This window comes from Cryptomeria japonica, chromosome 9 (genome assembly GCF_030272615.1).
Source record: "Cryptomeria japonica chromosome 9, Sugi_1.0, whole genome shotgun sequence".
In the NCBI taxonomy this organism is placed as follows: domain Eukaryota; kingdom Viridiplantae; phylum Streptophyta; class Pinopsida; order Cupressales; family Cupressaceae; genus Cryptomeria; species Cryptomeria japonica.
Window position 1 is genome coordinate 590,484,820 of NC_081413.1, and position 18,687 is coordinate 590,503,506.

Below are 18,687 nucleotides of genomic sequence, written 5' to 3' on the forward strand. Positions count from 1 at the left end.
TCAAAAAACTCTAAAATTTCCAAAAGTCCTCTCCAATAAAGATTCCAATCTCTCCAGTTAGGAGTAACTTTGGATCTAGTCGTGTTCACAACTACCACAAAGTCTCCCTCAATCTCAATCTTGTCGATTTCCAAATCCTTGCAAGACGGAAGTCCTTCTATCAATGCATTGAATTCTGCTGTCATTAGTATCCTTTTGCAAAGGGGAAGAGAATATAGCCACAATCGAGCCATCCCAGAAGTGAATAATCCCACCAGCTCTAGAGACCCCTAGATTGCTAAAAGAAGCTCCATCAAAGTTTAATTTGAACCATCTGAATGGAGGGAGAGTCTAAGAGCAAGCCTCCCTTGCCTTCCTACTAGAGTCCCCTCCAATGCCAAAGAAAGGGAGAATATTCAAACCACATCAAACCTTCTTCATATTGTGGGCATTTGCATGAAGATTGCATTAATGAAATGTTATGTTGTCATTGATGTCAATTATAATTGGTAATGATGTTATAATATTGTTTTGTAACCAGTAGGAAGAGCTAGTGAAGGGAACTGCAACCGGTAGGTGAATTTGTGGAGGAAACCGGTATTGCTATGAAATGGAAAGATGAACCGGTAAACCCTACTTGTTGATATGATAAACCCTAATCGATGAAGTTTCGTGAATCGGTTGTATTGGTTTATGATCAAATGATGAGCATTAATGATTATGACACGTATGCATGTTGTATGAGAAGAGTTTCAAAAGGTTTTTGGCGCATTGAGTTAACGGTTTTTGTCTTGGGAATGAGCAAGTTCATTGCATGTAATGGAAACCGCGTGATGAGTTACAAAGTTCGATGAAGCAGTGATCAAGGAGCGGTCAAGGATATCTTGAATGATGTGCAGTGATTATTATGTAATCCAACGGTCATACTAGTCAATCCCTTAACCAAGTGGTCCCTAACAGGATGTGTTCTTAACAGGACTTTTTGTAAAGCTTTAACAGGCTAGACTCCTAACAAGGCGAACTTCAGAAGACTTCAGAATACTTGTGGGTATTCATCCCCACCGAGATTTTTCCCATTTGAGTTTCCACGTCAAAAATATTGTGTCAAGTGGTGAATGTTTTTGTGGTTATGTTTACTATGGTTGAATTGCTTAACTGCTAAATCCACTTTGATATGTTATGTTAACCGGCAGCAATCTGAAATGAGGTTTTACTTATGTCAATAAAGTATTTGGATATTTGTGAGTTTCAGAGATGTTTTGCTGTTAGTTTTTTATAACAGTCAACCGGTTTAACTTGTCAGTAATATTGCATTTGAAGTTCAGTGTTTAAACCAGTCAGTTTTGAGTTTGCTTTGAGAGGTTGATTTTGAGATTGGTGAAAGTTTATATCAGTGAAATGAAAATATTGTTGCGATATAAAAATTAATAAATATAAATTTTATTGTGAAATGAAAATAAATATATATAAATTTTGTCGTCATATAAAAATTAATACATACAATTTTTTTTGTGATATAGAGATAACTACAATTTTTGATAAAAATACATATTAAATTTAACAACATAATTATTAATGAAGCAATTTGTTGAAATATATAGTTATAATTGCTATACAGCAAATTCTAAAATATAAATTTCTTCAAAAAATACACATTTTAAATAATTCCTATCAAAAAAATAGGTGTATGAAAAGTAGTTAAATTAATTTGAAAGTTATACAGAAATGATTTTGACGGCATCATATATAAGATGCACTAAAAATCATTTTCAAATATATATATATGAATTGGGGTTTGGTTACTAATTATTAATTAGTGGGTATTGTTGTAAGAGTGTAAGCTTTATATTTCTTCACATTATTAGTATCTGTGAAGGTAGGTTACTATAGTAATAAAATTATAGTGTAATATATATGTGTGTGTTTGTATGTGTACATGCATGCATGCATGCATATATACATACATATAATGTGAAGAAATATAAAGCTTAAACTCTCACAATGCCCACTAATTAATAATTAGTAACCAAGCCCTAATTCAACCTACCTACCATGCATTACCTCCTCCCAAAACTTTTCTAAGGTCCCTTTAAAGCTAATACTTTTAGTCTGCCATCTATGTACAATCTCCCCATTTAAAATACAAATTGTTTTAATAATCATGTTGGCTGCAAAGGGATTTTGTAGACACACTCCCATTACAACCTCCTTGCTGCTATCGTAGTTATGCCTCTCAGTGAAAAAAAAAACCTGTTTGCAGTCAATGGCATCTCTATAAACTCTAAGACAAGTTACTAATTTAATGGCAATTTTGCCCAATAGATGTAATTTTTTGTTGTTTTTCTATTGATGCTTGAATTTAGGTTTTGGCCTAGAGTTCATTGATATTGAGTAAAGTTAGTAAACCAATTATCTAGTGATGTTATGTTGCTTGGACTTCTCATCTCTTGTCTTATGGGGTAAGGTGTGAATATACAGGATAACAAGTGTTGCATTCACTCAACTGTTTGCAAAGTGGTTGGTGTAGTTGGGCATTAGGATGATGTACCATATTGCTGGTACAAGATTCATAAAGGGCAAAAATCAATGTGATTAGGTGTCAAGCAGATAGTCATGCTGCATGTGCCATGTATAGATACAAGCATATACAGATCAAAGGCTTATGTTTGAGAAAGCAAATCTCAAATTAAAATAACAGTTGTCCACTTGACAAGGTGCAGTGACTTCACCAAATCACTCGAATGTTAATGATGCTGTTCAGTTGATATTTTCACCCTTCAGGTCAGGGGAGTACTTGTTGGATCTATGATCCAATCAAGATTATTCATTTTATATTAATTAAATTTATTCGACTTCTATTAAGGGGTCGGAAGTTGAAACGGTAAGTTGGAAGTTGTGGATGGGTAGTTGACTGCATGGCTTTGAGTCCTAGAATGAAGTCATCTAACAGTCTGTTGCAACGTATTCACACATCATCCCCTTGCAAATGGGGACCCCCACTTTTTGCTTTTTAGGGTAGTTCTGTTGCTTAGTTTGTTTAGCTTGGCAGTAGTTTTGTAGTTTTTAGCCTTTGCTCATGAGAAGGGGGTATGTGTTGTGAGTCCAAGACTCAAATTGGGGGTGTGATTGTGAAGAAAGCATAGTGTAATTGAAAGTTGTTCAATTTTGTAGAACTTATCAATGTCATCATAGTGTGACTCAAGTCTTGCTTTACAATTAGGAGTGGAAAATTTACTGGTGCTTCCATTAGGAATTGCAAGTATTTCATACAAGTCTTTCTTTACAATGTTGAAAATGAATGCTAAAATTGTCTCGTGTAACAATTGTTAATTTTAGTGATCAGACAGAATGTAAATAACTGAAACCGGAAATGCAACACATAACAGTACAAAAACAACACAGCAGTACCCTGGGAAAACATCCCTCATGGAGGAAAAATCCAGCAACAAGATTCAGATCAGATTATATTAATGTCAAGGGATAGCCAAGTACAAATTCGCCCACTTAGGGCATGAACAAACTAACTTATCTGAATCTTGAATTCTGATCAGAATTTGACTTGTCCTTCAATCTGATGATAATCGCCACCCTTGACTGGATTCACACAGCTAGAATGAATTCGCTATTTTCCAAGGTGAGTTCGCTGACCCCAGAGTATAATGGCAGGCCCTCAATGTATATTCGCTGTGTCTTGAATTGCTTGCAGATCAGATCGCTGAATTGGATGAACGCGTAAGTGGTGTGTAGAATGGATTGCATTGCCTTGTTTATATAGGAGATACAAGTAACTTATTTGCCTTAGTCGGCTATAATAAACTTGGTGCCAAAATACAATAAATTCGAATTCTGTTTACAAGTTACATGAATAGGTTTTGACCTATCATGTCATCACAAGTTACATGTTGCCTTAGCACGTTACACCCAAATAGGACCAATCTCGTATGATTACAAGTTACATTATTGTAATCGCTTTAAGTTATTAAATTTTAATTGCCACTAGGCAACATTAAAATTTAATCAAGTATAATCCGAACTGGCTATTTATTTTCAACAACAATGATATTATCAAAATGCAAAATGTTATCAAAAATGTCGAAGTTGTCTAGTTTTGAAAATATTGCCAAGGGAAACCAGAAAATGTTGCATTTCTAGTTCAAAGTGTTAAACTTTTGCAATTTTTGACCAAATTGTCGATGAGGGTCGAATCTCCACTCAAAATTGTTAAACACCTATCTAACTCCACCAATGCTTTTCCTCTTCAAAATTCACACTACGGCACAAGATTGTAAAACTTGCTCCTAAGTCCGCCATTCAGCTTGTAAAATGTTGAACCACCTCTGATTTCCACCAAAGAATGTTGCACTTGAGGAAAATATTGAAAACTTGTTAAGTGTTGGCAAATTGTAAAACTTAACCCCAAGTCCGCCAATGATATTTTGATGAAATTTTGCACTAAGTAAGTTGAATCCCGGACCTCACTCTAACTCCACCATTCTAAGTCAAAAAATGGGGAAATGGAGCAAAGTCCGCCATTGTTGGATTGAGAAAGAGGGGAAATCCAACAAAGTCTGCCACAAGATTGCCAAACTTGATCAAAGTCGGCCATTATTCATGGTGGGTAAAAAAGATGAAAAGATCTTATGTCCGCCATTGAGAAAGTGAGGAAATGGAGCAAAGTCCGCCATTATTGGAATGAAAAATGGGGAAATTCAAATAAAACTAGATAGTTTCAGAAGAGTTAAGCATGTCAAAACGTTGTCATTGATGTCAAAGGAATTAGATGTTGTCCTTGATGTCAAAGGAGTAATCACTGATGTTATCTGACAAAGTAACAAGAGTTGTGAAACAACTAAAGGATAATATAAATTAGCAAGGATAGAGATGCCAAGACAGTAAGATGATTGAGAATGTATTGAAGATGTTGTGAATGGAATACTCTTGTGAATGATAAAGACCATAAAGGATAAAAGACATTGAACAAGTTGAAATAGAGATTACAAGAAGTCTACATAAGGAGTGATCACAAAATGAAACTATAAAGCTTACAACCAAATCCTTACTTGAAGTTGTGGAGAGTAAAGGAAACAACATAAAGATTGTTGTGATGACACAAGACAAGGGTTTGTGACAACATGAGGAATCAGAAGTTGAGGCAATTCTGTTTGGCAAAGCCAACATTATTCAATGAAGGAAAATCAACTTTATAAGCATCAAGGAAAGAAATGATTAAAGAAAAGAAATGAACAGCAATTATGATCTATATTTGAATTCCTATTTTACGAAGAAACAATCCCTCGCGAATGACTGAAAAGGGTGATCAATATTGTCGTTGAAGTTGTAATTTTCAGAGTTGTCTGCACGAGATCACTATTGGTGTGTTTCTATTGCATATGAAGAGTCTTGTGAAGTCAACATGTTAGACATCAGTGTTGAGACCATGGCAATGAAACAGAAGCATATAGCATCACAGGTGACTTTGCAATCAAGGGACAGCACTAGTGTTATTTGGTAGTAATAAATGAAAATGCATCATCTGAGATAAAAGAATTAAATAGTAAAGGTAGCGATCTTATATGATTTGTAATATTGGTAACAGCAATTCATATTAAGGAGAAAGCCCGATAGAAGAGTGCAGTGATTGAAGTAAGCAGTGAGCAGCAACTCAAGTATGCAAACACAAGTATAAGCAGCAATTAGATGTTGGAAAGACCAATTATGGATTACTATGAAAAGCATGATAAAGTAGTTAACCAAAAACTCAGTTCCTGTGAATACAACCAAAATACAAGCAGAAAAATTTATGTTTGCAATGAAGATTAGAAACACTGATTAATACTTGTCAAAGAAAATTATTAATAAAACATGCAGCACATGTTTGAAGGGATACTGATAACAAAAGGAAATAAACAAATGAAATCGACTAATCAAGTTGATTACATAACAAATCAACTACAGCAAAGTAAATAATCAATTAAGGATTATTCGATGTAAATTTACATTACGAGGCAATTCAATATATGGCTGCAATGAAGGAAAGGTGATATTTGTTTTGATGAAAAGACAGCATTTCTTCAAAACAACAATTACGGTTGAGAAGACATCAATTACATGGAACAAACAATATATTAAAAGATTAATAAAGAAGCGATTTGCATTGACAAGTAATTCTCAAAAGATATGACTTGTTTGAAGTATTGTAACTATTTGAAAAGAGATATCTCTAAGGGGATGAGAATATATATAAAAGGGAAGTGAATTAAACGAGAGATGTGTATGTATGGAGTGAAATTAAAAGAAATATAGATCAAGGGCATACACCAAGAGTGAATATTATATAAAGAAGATTATTTCAGAGGTATATAAGTAGCTCATAAGCACATTGTGTAGGGGAGACTGTGATTTCTTTGTAGCAGATTTTTTACCAGACTTGTAACAGTTCCAAAAGTGGTATAAAGAACTCCATTGTGGAGAGAACCTTGCGGTCATTTCACAGCAGATTTGAAGAAGCAAATTGTGAGTAATAAGATCATCCATCATCCATTAAAAGTGGAAATTTGAATGAGGAGTTGGTGTCTCTAACCGAATGAGGGGTTGGTGCCTCTAGTGAGTTGGTGCTCACAAATTCAAATGGGGGGTTGGTGCCTCTAATGGGTTGATGCCTGCGAATTTGTAAAAGAAGTTTTCTATATATATAGAAGCTATTTTACCATTGTTTTCTCTTGTGAGGATTTCCACGTATATATCTTGTGTTCAATTTGTGATGCATGATGGTTAGATTCATGTTAACGTTAATATGCAATCAATATGTTAATGATCTCAAGTTAGCATCATAATATAAATTTGACAAAGTAAAAGTTTTGTTGTTATATTGATTCACCCCCCCCCCAACCCCTCTTCTCAGTATAACCATGTTCTCAACAAAGCAACGATAGAAGGTCAGCTTGATCATCCAGAGTTAATGCAATTTGGGAATACGCACCACCAAATTCATCACATTGAGCAACTAGAAATGTTGAGTATCAAGAGATATTGCTCAATCACAAAAACTTTATGATGATTTACAAGGAACAAAGTGAGGTGGCATCTAGTCATCGTCAACCCAACCAAGTTACTCATCAACATGTCGAAGTTCAATGTACCTAACTTATTCAAGAATGGAGAAAGTGACATATGGCACCACATCAAATATTGTTCTACATACCTAACCTCATTTCTTATTGGTCATCATTCAAAGATGGACATGTGTCCCAAATAATGTAATTATTCCATTGGTCAAATGGAGTTAGTTGTAACTAACCCTAATTTGGGTTTTATCTTGTAATCTTGGCCATTGATCTTGAATTGATATGAGCCTTTGAATTGTAATGAGTCCTTTATATAAGGCTCAATTCTTTCATTTGTAAGGGTTAATAGTTGATCAATAGATAGAAGTTCATAATTAGAAAAAGTCGCAGTAGAATGGGAATAAAGGAGATTGTTGCCAAAGCTTGTTGCAATAGACATAACTTTTCATTGAGGTGATGGTGGACTTTGTGTGCTATCTCAACTTGTTGCATAGTCTCTACTTCTCATAGTTTAGACGTGTTAGATGAAAGATATATTTTATTGTTGAATGGTGAAGCCTAATGTTCATACCACTTGGAATTTGTTGATTGCAAGTTGTAGTGTGTGGTTAGACTGAAGTTATCTAAAAGCTTAGCTTCAATTGCTTTATGCTCATTGTTTATAATGTTAGTGTGTATATAAAAATCATTTGCTTACCCCTAGGAGATTGCACCATCTTTGTCTAGTTGTTTCCTCATGGCTAAGCAAAGCTTGGTTCGGGTGCACCGAATTAACAATCATCTCTTACATTCCTAGGAATAGATTAGATTTCTAAATCCTTCATCTCCTTTTGTCTTTTATTTTCCAAGTGAGTTAGCATAGATTCCACGTCCCAGTAGTATTCAAAACAAAGTCCCCTTGTGATTCCAGCAATACCACATCATATTCACTGATGTCTATCCAAAAATTAAAGTTGATTGTTCACATAGTAAACCTTGGAGTTGTCTCACTTGTTCATATTATTTAGCATGTGAGGTTTCTTTGTTCAAGAGAGGATAGAATACCTTGGTATTTTACTTTGTGTTCGAGGTGTCCTAAAAAACACATCAACAAGATATAATCATTCATTGTATATAGATAGTAACCCTATAAAGAAATAATCTGGCAATGCGACAAACTTCTCTCCCTTGCTCTAATCCTCCCCCTTCGACATCATTGGCAAAGGCTTTCCAAGGTCAAAGGATAAGACAATGAATAGCTGCCCCTAAACACATGCTCCATTTGAAGAACTTAGAGACTAGATGAGAGTGATGTCGCTCCCAATTTCTCCCTTAGATACTCAAAAGTCTCTTTTGGAAAAGGCTTTTTGAAGATGTCCGCAATTTGTTCCTTCGTAGCGATATATTCCAACTTGACTTGCTGATCGGCAACCTGTTCCCTTAGAAAGTGATACTTGATGGGAATATGCTTTGATCTAGAGTGCATGACTAGATTCTTTGAGATGTTGATTGCACTGATATTGTCACAGAATATGGAGATGGAGTGTTCATAGTCAACCTTAATATCCTTCAAGGTTTGTTTCATCCATAGAACATATGTACAACAAGTTGTTGCTGCAACAATATATCCTACCTCTATTGTAGATAAAGAAACTGATGCTTGTTTCTTACTAGAGCAAGAGACAAGATTATCTCCTAGTAAGAATGCACCCTCACTTATACTCTTTCTATCATTTACACTATCGGCCCACTTTGCATTTGTATAAGCCATTGCATACAATAGGCTTCCAACCATCAACCTATGGAATGTATGATTTGCCCCTGGTGATTCATCATCCTTTCTTAATGTGTATCTTGTTACCATGGGTGTGTTAACAAGATTATAGTCCTCCATTCTGAATTTCTTCAAAATTTCCTTAATATGCTTGGTTTGTGAGATGAAAATCCCTTTATTCAATTGAAATATTTGTAGCCCAAGGAAGAAAGATAACTCACCAAGCATAGACATTTTGAATTCTTTTTGCATCTCCCTAGCAAATTCTTGACACGTACTTCCCCCAAATATAATATCATCCACATACACTAGAACTAACAAATGATCTTTACTATAGACCCTATGCTACTAGGAGTTGATTTGGCAAACAAATCAATAGAAGCACATATGAAGATACTCGGCGGTAATCTTGCTAATATAATCATCAACATTGGAAGCAAAGTTGATTCTTGAAGAAACCTAGAAAATTCTTGGCAAGCCTACCATTTACCATCCAACTTTCCAATTGGTGGATGCAAAACCACAAGGAATCAAGGTACTAGGAGTTTTAACGGCTGAAAAGGTACTTATTAGAACTCAACCAAATCCCCTTCATAGCTTGCTCAATTGGAAAAAGGAGGACTACAAAATATTTCCATCGAACTACAATTTTAATGAAGCTACAAAGACCACCAAAGAGCAGCAAATCTAGAACAACTGAAAACTTGTATAGTTCATGTGCATTGTGCATCTCACGAAGTACAAGTTTTGTGAAGGTTGGAAATTCTAAATATGGTTGACATAAATGTTCCAACAAAGGCTTCACTAAAGATCCTAAAATTAATGAAGTTAAACCTCAAAATAATAATATTAAAAACTACTGGATTTAGAGCCAATAGATACTTCTTGTCCTAACAAAATCTAAAAGAAGCCTAGTCATGTTGCATATTTCAACACAACATTAAAGTCATATCAAAGCAAACTTCACATAGAAATTTATGGAAACAAGAAAATTACCATACAGCTCATACAAAGGGTCATAAAGAAATGCAATTAAGGAAAAAGTATCAGATGATGTGTTGGAGAGAAAAATACTATGTGGGCCCTATGGGAGAAAAATGGAAAAAATAATAATAAAACTCCAGCGTTTTTTACATGGGTGGAGAAAGTATATATAAACTATAGAAGTCCTGTATATTATATATTCAAAGTTTATAGGTATCCATTAGTAAAAGTCTTAATATAAAAGACTTCTATAGTTTATACTGTAGGCTAGTGTGTATTAAGAATATTTTTTTTAGTGTTGTACTAAGGGTACTAGTCTTTTTCTTAGCATATGGAGAAAGTAGCCAACAGCATATTGTAGGAACAGTTAATTCAAGTCTTATCATACAACAAAAAATGACTGCTGACTACATTCTTCGTACACTAGCCTACATAATGGATATGCTACTTTTACTAATGCTATGTGTGTGTGGTTCAAGGTTTCCTTAGTTTTCCTTTCACTACAAGCTGAAACTATCACTCTTGAGTTTTTTTATTTCTTTCATCATAGTGTTGTGACGTTTTCACACATCGCCCCATTGCAAATGGGGACCCATGTTTTTTGCTTTTTAGGGTTTGTTCTTTAGGTTTTTTAGGGTTTTGTTAGCTGGCCTTTGCATTTTGAACGTTGCCCAGGGGATCACATGGATAAGCAAGTCCGGCTTGAGTGAGGTCCTGATCCTGAAATTTGGCTAAGTCTGGAATGTCCTGATCCTGAAATTTGACTAAGTCTGAAACTGAAAAAACCTCCAAAAACTAGATTTTGCAATATAACTCCTGGAGGTCTGAAACCACTCTCAAACATCCTGAAAGTATATATGGAATATAACTTAAAGTATAATTCTTTCTTATACTTAAATGTTATATTCCATAAAAATTATCCTGATAGAGAGTGCGAAAAGTCAAATTTCGCTCATGTCCTTCACTGAGGATCCAGAGCGAATTTCGCTCCTGTCCCTCTCCAAGGGACCAGAGCGAAAATACTTATTTGAGCTATTCCTGACCGTGTTTGGACGAATTGAGACATCAAAGGCTTGGTGAAGGACGAAATGAGCATGATAGAGCATCCAGACTTGATCAAAAACAATGAAATGATGAAGTTTTTGCCTAGAGGGTCAAATTCGCTCCTGTCCCTCACTGAAGAACCAGAGCGAAATTCTTCATAAGGTACGATCTGGGCAAAGATCAAGCAAGTTTTATGTTTGAAGGCAAGAAAGGAGATGAATTGAACCCATTGAAGACAAATTGAAGATTATTAAACGTCAACAAGGGACCCAAATGCCCAAGTTCGCTCCTATCCCTCAGGCAGGGACCAGAGCGATTTTTGTCTTAGACAAATTTCTTGCCAAGTTACAATGAATTCCAAGGCATGGATGAGTGAAAAGGTACATTACGAGACCGTTGAAGATAAATTTGGAAGCTGGCGAAATGTGATGGAGACTACAAGTACAAATTCGCCCCTGTCCCTCTCCAAGGGACCAGGGCGATATCTTAGTTATGTTGCCTTTTCCTCAAATTCAAACCACTCCAAGTCAAGGAGAGAGGTGGCAAGGACATTTCAAAGCGTCTCAATCAAGCACAAAGCATCAAAAATTGCCAAAGATGAAGGATTTGCACCAAGACATCTAATTCGCTCCTGTCCCTCGGGCAGGGACCAGAGCGAAATTCCTATAAAGGCCAAGATTTTGAAAGTTTATCAAGTGTTAAGTGATTAAGGAGAATCAAGGGACTTCATTTTACGCATCGAAAGCAATGGCAAGTTGAAGAACGAAGAACGCAAGAACAAGCTCAAAATCTTGAAGTTCGCTCCTGTCCCTCAGGAAGGGACCAGAGCGATGTTTACTATATTGGCCAAATCCCTCAAAAATCACGTAAGGTCAAGGTTTTGCAAGATCGTATGAGGTCCAAGGCATGATTAGAAGGTGATATACGAAGACTTCAAACGTTAAAAGATCCTCAAATTGAACACAGAGCAAGATCGCTCCTGTCCCTCTCCAAGGGACCAGGGCGATTTGCTTAGGATCCTTCATTTTCCTTCAAATTCATGCCAAGTCAGGGTTTTTCGGGATCACACAAGGTATAAGGTGTCATTTGAAGATGATTTACAAAGGTTCCAAACGTCAAAGTACTATCAATTAGGCAAAGAGCCTATATCGCTCCTGTCCTTTGGACAAGGACCAAAGCGATTTCATTAAAACATTCATGTTCCGTCAAAACCAAGACAAGGCAAGTTCACGCTAGATCCGGAACGTCCTTTGGAAGGCAATGAACGAGGAACCAAGGTTGAGAGGTGATGCATTTGGACTAGAGCTTCAAGATCGCTCCTGTCCCTCTCCAAGGGACAAGGGCGATGATCCTTCCAACGTCTAAACACTTTGTAAAAATCAAGTGGGACAAGCATGGAATGAACAAACAATGTTATTATTCGCCATACAATGAAGATTAGAGATTAAAGATGCCAGGTCAAGGAGAAATTATGAGGATCGCTCCTGTCCCTCTCCAAGGGACCAGGGCGATATTTGCCAAAACAATTGTTATCCTTTAAAGATCACGTTAAAACAAAGTTGCAAAGGGATTGAAGTGTTGTTTGAAAGGTAATAAAAGAGGAGTTGATATCAAGAACGGAGAATTTCAAGTGAAAAGATCTAGATCGCTCCTGTCCCTCTCCAAGGGACCAGGGCGATATCATATCTAAAGGACATTCATTTGCAAGAACAAGTCAATCAAGCTTGAAGGACCTAGCGAAAATGGCAATACTAACGTAAGGATGAAAACTTTGAACGTCAAAAACGCAAGGATCAAGACTAAGTTGATGGATCGCTCCTGTCCCTCAGTCAGGGACCAGGGCGATGAGGTTTGTACTCTTCCCAATTCTCCAATTTTGGCGTTCAAACAAGTTTTTGAATTTATTTTAAATGCTAAAATTCGATATGTTTTGAAAATTCAATTAAATGGCATTTAAATATTGCGCTTGATATTATTAATTATTTTTTGCCTTGTGAAAATCGAATTTGATTAAATTAATTTAGAACGATGGTATTTAATAATTAATAATTAATTAATAAAAAAAAAAAATCAAAGGGAGCGCTTGGTTTATAAAAGTCGGCCTTGTTATTTATCAAACAATCGTTTAATTTGCTTTATTTTCACAAAGTCGGCCTAAATAATGATGAGAGGTAAGCGCCTATAAAGGGAAGGTGGTTTATTCATTTCAAATCATCATTTAACATCCTTCATTAGCATGCGATTTGGAGAATACAAAGGAGGTGCGAAATTGTCATTCAAGAGGAGGGCGCAAACATCATCAAAGGAGTGCGAGCTTAGTCTCAAGTTGGGCGAACTTGCCAAAGACCACGTCAAAGATATCCTCAAGGGTGATGAATTGATAAAGGGATCGTTCATTTAAAGGAGATCACGTTGAAGCCATCTAATTTTGATTTTGCCTAGGCAAATTCCTTGTTTTGCATTCTAGAGTTAGCTCTCAAGAGAGGTATGGCGATATGGATTTATTGTTTTAGTTTGTGATCGTCATAGCTTAGATTTTCAAATTTTGAATTTTGAATTCATAGCTCAATAGTCATTTTTAGGAAATGATTAATAAAGGACTTATCATTAAGTTTCCTAAAATTTGCTCTATAATTTATGTTATGTATTGCAAAATCATGGTACTAATTTTGAAATGTTGTGTAGGCATCAAATGGAGATCTCTTCAAGGAAAATCAAGCCGGATCCAGGACGGTCTTCGCCAGGACGATCAAGTAAGGACATAGGCAACCTCTTTCAATCCAACGTTCCAAGGCGAGGTACATCATCATCCTGCACATCAAGGACACAAGGAGTTAGAACAAGGGCTCGTTGAAGAAGTAAATAATTCCAGATGAATTAATTAAAGCAAGCTTCTCAACAACATCAAGTTGAATATTTACCAAAGTTACAAGTGTCAGATGAGGTGGCATCCTAGTCATCACGTCTCCAATCAGTGAGGTCCATCTCAGCATGTCCAGATTCAATGTACTTAACTCATGGAAGGTGGCACAAACTCCGATGTACCTACCCTGGCTATCCATTGGTCGATTTTTCTAGAGAGGACATGTGTCCAAGCAATACAATTTTATCATTGGTCAAGCATTAAATGTTATGTAATGGTTGTAACAAACCCTAATTAGGGTTTTCATTGTTGAATCTTGGCCATTGACCTTGAATTGATCTAAGCCATCAAATTGTATTGTGGGCACTATATAAGCCCAGGCATTTCATTTGTAAAGGCTAATTAGCAATAAATTAGAAATAATTAGCAATAGCTAGAGAGTTAGAAGATAGAGAGTAATTAGAAATTGATAGAATAGTAGTTAGAGTAGAATAGGAGGACAAGGCAAGAAATTGTTGCCATTGATTGTAAACAAACTCCATTTTCATTGAAGTAATGGTGAAGCGTGTCGTTTCTTGCAATTTGCATGGTTTCTTGTTGAGTCTTCAATCCTAGATGGTAGATGATTAGATGAATGGAGGAAATGTGATTGATTAATGGTGGAATTCGTATATCCATACTACTAGCAGTTTGTTGATTGCAGACTTGCCTTGTGTAGTCAACTGGAATCGTTCAGCTTAAGCTCAATTTCAATTTGTCGCTTCTTCATTGATATGCATCAACTTGGATGGTATTTATGCCTGCGGTGATGATTTGAACATCATAAAGCTTCCCTTAGAAGATCGCACTAGTCTTGTGTAGATGTTCCATTGATGTCAAAACAAGATCTAGTTAGAGTTTCATCAAAAATCAAGTCATTGCTCCTACATTCTTAGTATTAGGATTAGATCCTCTCTTCGCCCTTATCCTTTTTTCATTTTTTTTCAAATCTAAGACCCTGTGTCCAGCAAAGCAGATCGGAAGTTCAATCATCACATGTAAGTCCCCTTGTGATCCCAGCAAATCACATTATACCACTGGAGCTTGTCCACACGTAGAGACCCTACTAACAGAACCTTGGAGTCTTCCTAACTGATCCTTTATGCGAATCTTCAGCAGTTAGAGACTATTTTCTCAAGAGAGGATAAGATGCCTATTGGTATTTTATTCTGTGTATGATGGTGTATAAAATACACGTCAACACATAGAACATACAAGACTTGTGGACTGATCAAGTTATTCTGCCTGCCAGCAGAAAGCATCATAAAAGTCGTCCTTCCTCTGCAGCACTATCAAAAGTTTGAAAAACCTGACATAATGTTACTTGATTACTTGTTTTCTTTGTCTTCTATAGGACGACTTTTTTTCTTTTTTCTTTTTTTGTTAATATGGTTGTATCCAACTATTTATTAATGTTTGTCAACATTTGGGTAGTTACAGACACAGACGGAATACTTGTCGAGTACTCGGCGAGTTTTTTTGCTTGAAGAGTATTTATGCCATTAAAAAGCAAAAGAAAGTCGCAGAGTTTTGGGGAAAAACTCGCCAAGTTTTTGGCGAGTTTCCGGCAAAAACTCAGCCACATAAAAAAAAGGCCCAAACACATCAAAAAATTATCTATATTTTTTATTTTTTTCAAGTCAATCTCATTCTCTTCATCAGAAAATATACATGAAATATAACATTTAAGTATAAGAACTTATACTCCAAGTTATATTTCATGTGTATATTGGCAGGATGTTTGAGAGTGGTTTTGGATCTCTAGGAGTTATAATACAAATTCTAGGTTTTAGAAGATCTTTTAAATTTTCAGACTTGTCAAATTTCAGTAATCAGTAGCCTCTTATCAGCATTCTCTCACTCTCTCTATCTCACTCACTTTATCTGCCCCAAATTTTAGACCTATCACTCTTCCTCTATCCCCTCTCTCTACCACTCTCTATCACTCTCTATCTCACTCTTTCCTCTCTCCCCAAGATCTAGACTTATCTATCTACCCCTCCCTCACCCTCAGACCCCCACGAGGGGTGCTACCCTCAACCTAATTTTGACGAGGTGGAGAAGCCACATCGGACTCCTAGGACTAGACCCTCTAATTCTATCTCTCCCCTAGTTTACACTAGAGCTGGAAAGAGGAAGAAGTAAAACATTTTGATGTAGTATTTACTTTTAGTTTGACAAGAACAATTTGCTATTTCATTTTGTTTCAGTCTATCAGCCATCGGCACTCCACAAGAGGATGCCATTTTGTACCCAATTTGCATTTAAATCAATCAAATATATCTATACTCAGCTTGTTTCTTATGTGTACTCATTTATTGACTCATTGGATGCATCTCCTCATTGACATTTGCAAAAAAAATGTATTTCTATTAAATTTAAGCAATTTTTTAAGTTGTCTAGTTTTCACCAAGTTTTTTTTTTGGGCCTTGGTGAGTTTTTGCTTTTGGTGAGTTTTTGCTTTTGGTGAGTAGTTCAACTACGGTTACAAGAGAAAGTAGGTAGTTGTATTTTTCTTGGTAAACATTGGGTCATTTAAATAAACTTTCCCTAGTTAGGAAAAGTACTTTGATTCTTGGTTGATGATCTTTGGCCTACTTCTCTAAGAACTTAATGTAAATAAAGATATATTTAACTACTCTATCTAGTATGCATAGTTTATTTTATAGAGAAGAGAAAACATTATTCACTTGAGAACACCAAGGAACCTCACTCAGAACTTGGACAGTGGTTGGAAGATCTTCTCTTTGTTCAAAAGAAGGGGATCAATGTTGCATGAACAGACCAGAATTTTCTGTTTCCAGATCTGACCAGATCTGGTTTAAATTTGGCCAGATCTGAATTTTTCAAATCAGATAGATTTATCTAATCTGGTCCAGATTTATCAATATCTATTGAATTGCACCAAATTTTGTTGAATATCCCAGGATTCCGAAAAAAAATTGGCATCCCAAACAAATTGAATTTTCTTGAACCTGGTAACTATGATTTTCTGTTTCTTTTTTCCTTTGCAAGAGAAGACAGACATAAAATACCCCTTGAGAATAATTAGATGTTCACAAACCCCATAGGCTACCGATTCTCTTGAATCTGGAATCTTAAAAGAGTGTTGGGTCCTAGACGCTTTTTGTGCAAAGTATTGTCTTCTCTTTGAGAAGTCACTGGAAAAGAGACAGATTGAAGTAAGGAGGAATTGAGGGTAGGAAAGGAATGTTCCATCCTAAGGTAGCAGACATTCTCTTCTGTAGAGGAGAAAGTGAGTCTGATTATGCCTCTAAGAAACCATAAAAAAGAAATATCAAATAAGTACTGCTCAAGACTGTAACATAGGAAGCATAATATCCTAGAACCAGCTCTATAACTAGAGTTGTAAACTAGATAAGAAATCATGAACCCTATGTAAGCACAACTTGCATAATTACAGTTTAAAATTTTAAATATAGCTTTCACTTTTCTAACTATATATAGTGATTCTAAACAAATGAGAAACAAGATTTATCATTAAAAATTAAAACTGATTTTGGCACTAGAAACTGTTCTGCAATGCAGCAAATATAACCATAGGAAATTGAAAACAACTTTGCATTATTACTGCTGCCAAATCCTTGTTGATCCGATACCAAATTTTTCATCCTAATCCTAAGCATCATCAAATCCCTAGATAAACTATTTTTGCAATGGTTATCATAAGACAAAAACAAGATAAATCATGGACTAGATCATAACATAAAATATATTAGCAATAGATACCATTATACAAACTCCAGATTAATATTAAAAAAAGGAAATCCGGGAGCTTAAACCCCAAACAGATAACCAAAGATGCTTTTTAAAGGCTCCAGCAGTGTCAACAACCTTCAAAATAATTCCATAAATTTTAATTTTATCATCATACTTCATTTTCATTTATGATAGATTTTCATGTTCCAAGTTTTAAAAAACCCTATTCATGATAAATTTTGGAATCCTTTTTTTTCCAAATTTACTGTACACACATCCATTGTGTCTTTTGAGTAAGCCCATGGCCGCCCACAGCTAAAAGATGAAATCTACCTCAAATGGGATGAAAATGACAGTTCATAAATAAATGAATGGGTGATACTTATAAGAGTTAAAATTTGGACAGGGGATGGAATCCACTAATGCCCAAAAAGCTTTTCATGAAATGTCTTAATACTGCATTTATAATACATCAAAGAAATACTTTTCAAAACTAAGTTCAAAGTTATAATAAATATAGCAAACTAAAAGTATCATAAAGGCAATTCTAATGAAGAATGGTTGTAGATAGATGACAACATTGTCCTCCCTCATTACCATCAAAACAATTCTTAGGGAAGTCCTAAAATCCTTGACAAATTTTGACTAGCCCAATCTTTATCTCGTTTTCTTTCCCATACAAATGCATTAGAAAACTCCACAATCTATATTTTCCAATTACCAGTGAATGCAGATCATATTCAGTCTCAAAAGAAATCTGATAAATGACAATATGCAATACCTCCTTGATGATACCACATTTTGAGAATACCTCTGTAATCTGTCACAGTCAAGGAAGTAAAAGTCAAGTCGAATGCACTTGAAAAACTTTAACTATGCAAAACAATTATTTAATAAATGAATAGAGCTAATTAGCAAACACTGAAGAAAAGTAACTAATCAAACTCGATTTCAGCCTTATAGCCACAGTTTCTCAAAGGCATTACAAACACATAAATTCCTGAAGTTTACCTTAAACATCTATTTATATGAAAGACAGATGTAATGAAAAAATTACATAAAATGGTGATCTTATTGACCCAATGAATACCTATGCACACACATTTCAGACATGGTTAACTTCAGTTATTGTACTTAAAGTCTTAAACCCGTATCAAAATTGAAAGTACTAAGCAATCCATCTAAATTGACTACTACTTAAATTTTTTAATTCTAATGCAAAAAAAGATACCAAAAAAATC

General features: G+C 35.4%; 1 protein-coding gene across 2 annotated transcripts in view; it reads right to left on the minus strand.

The window, feature by feature from the left end:
• The window catches only part of LOC131071848 (splicing factor U2AF-associated protein 2), a 130,634-nt gene that overhangs the window by 63,413 nt on the left and 48,534 nt on the right, over positions 1-18,687 (minus strand). For both annotated transcript variants that reach the window (XM_058007809.2, XM_058007810.2), the window contains exon 8: positions 18,228-18,266. In XM_058007809.2, coding sequence (XP_057863792.1) covers positions 18,228-18,266 — 39 coding nt within the window. The remainder of the gene's footprint in view (positions 1-18,227; positions 18,267-18,687) is intronic.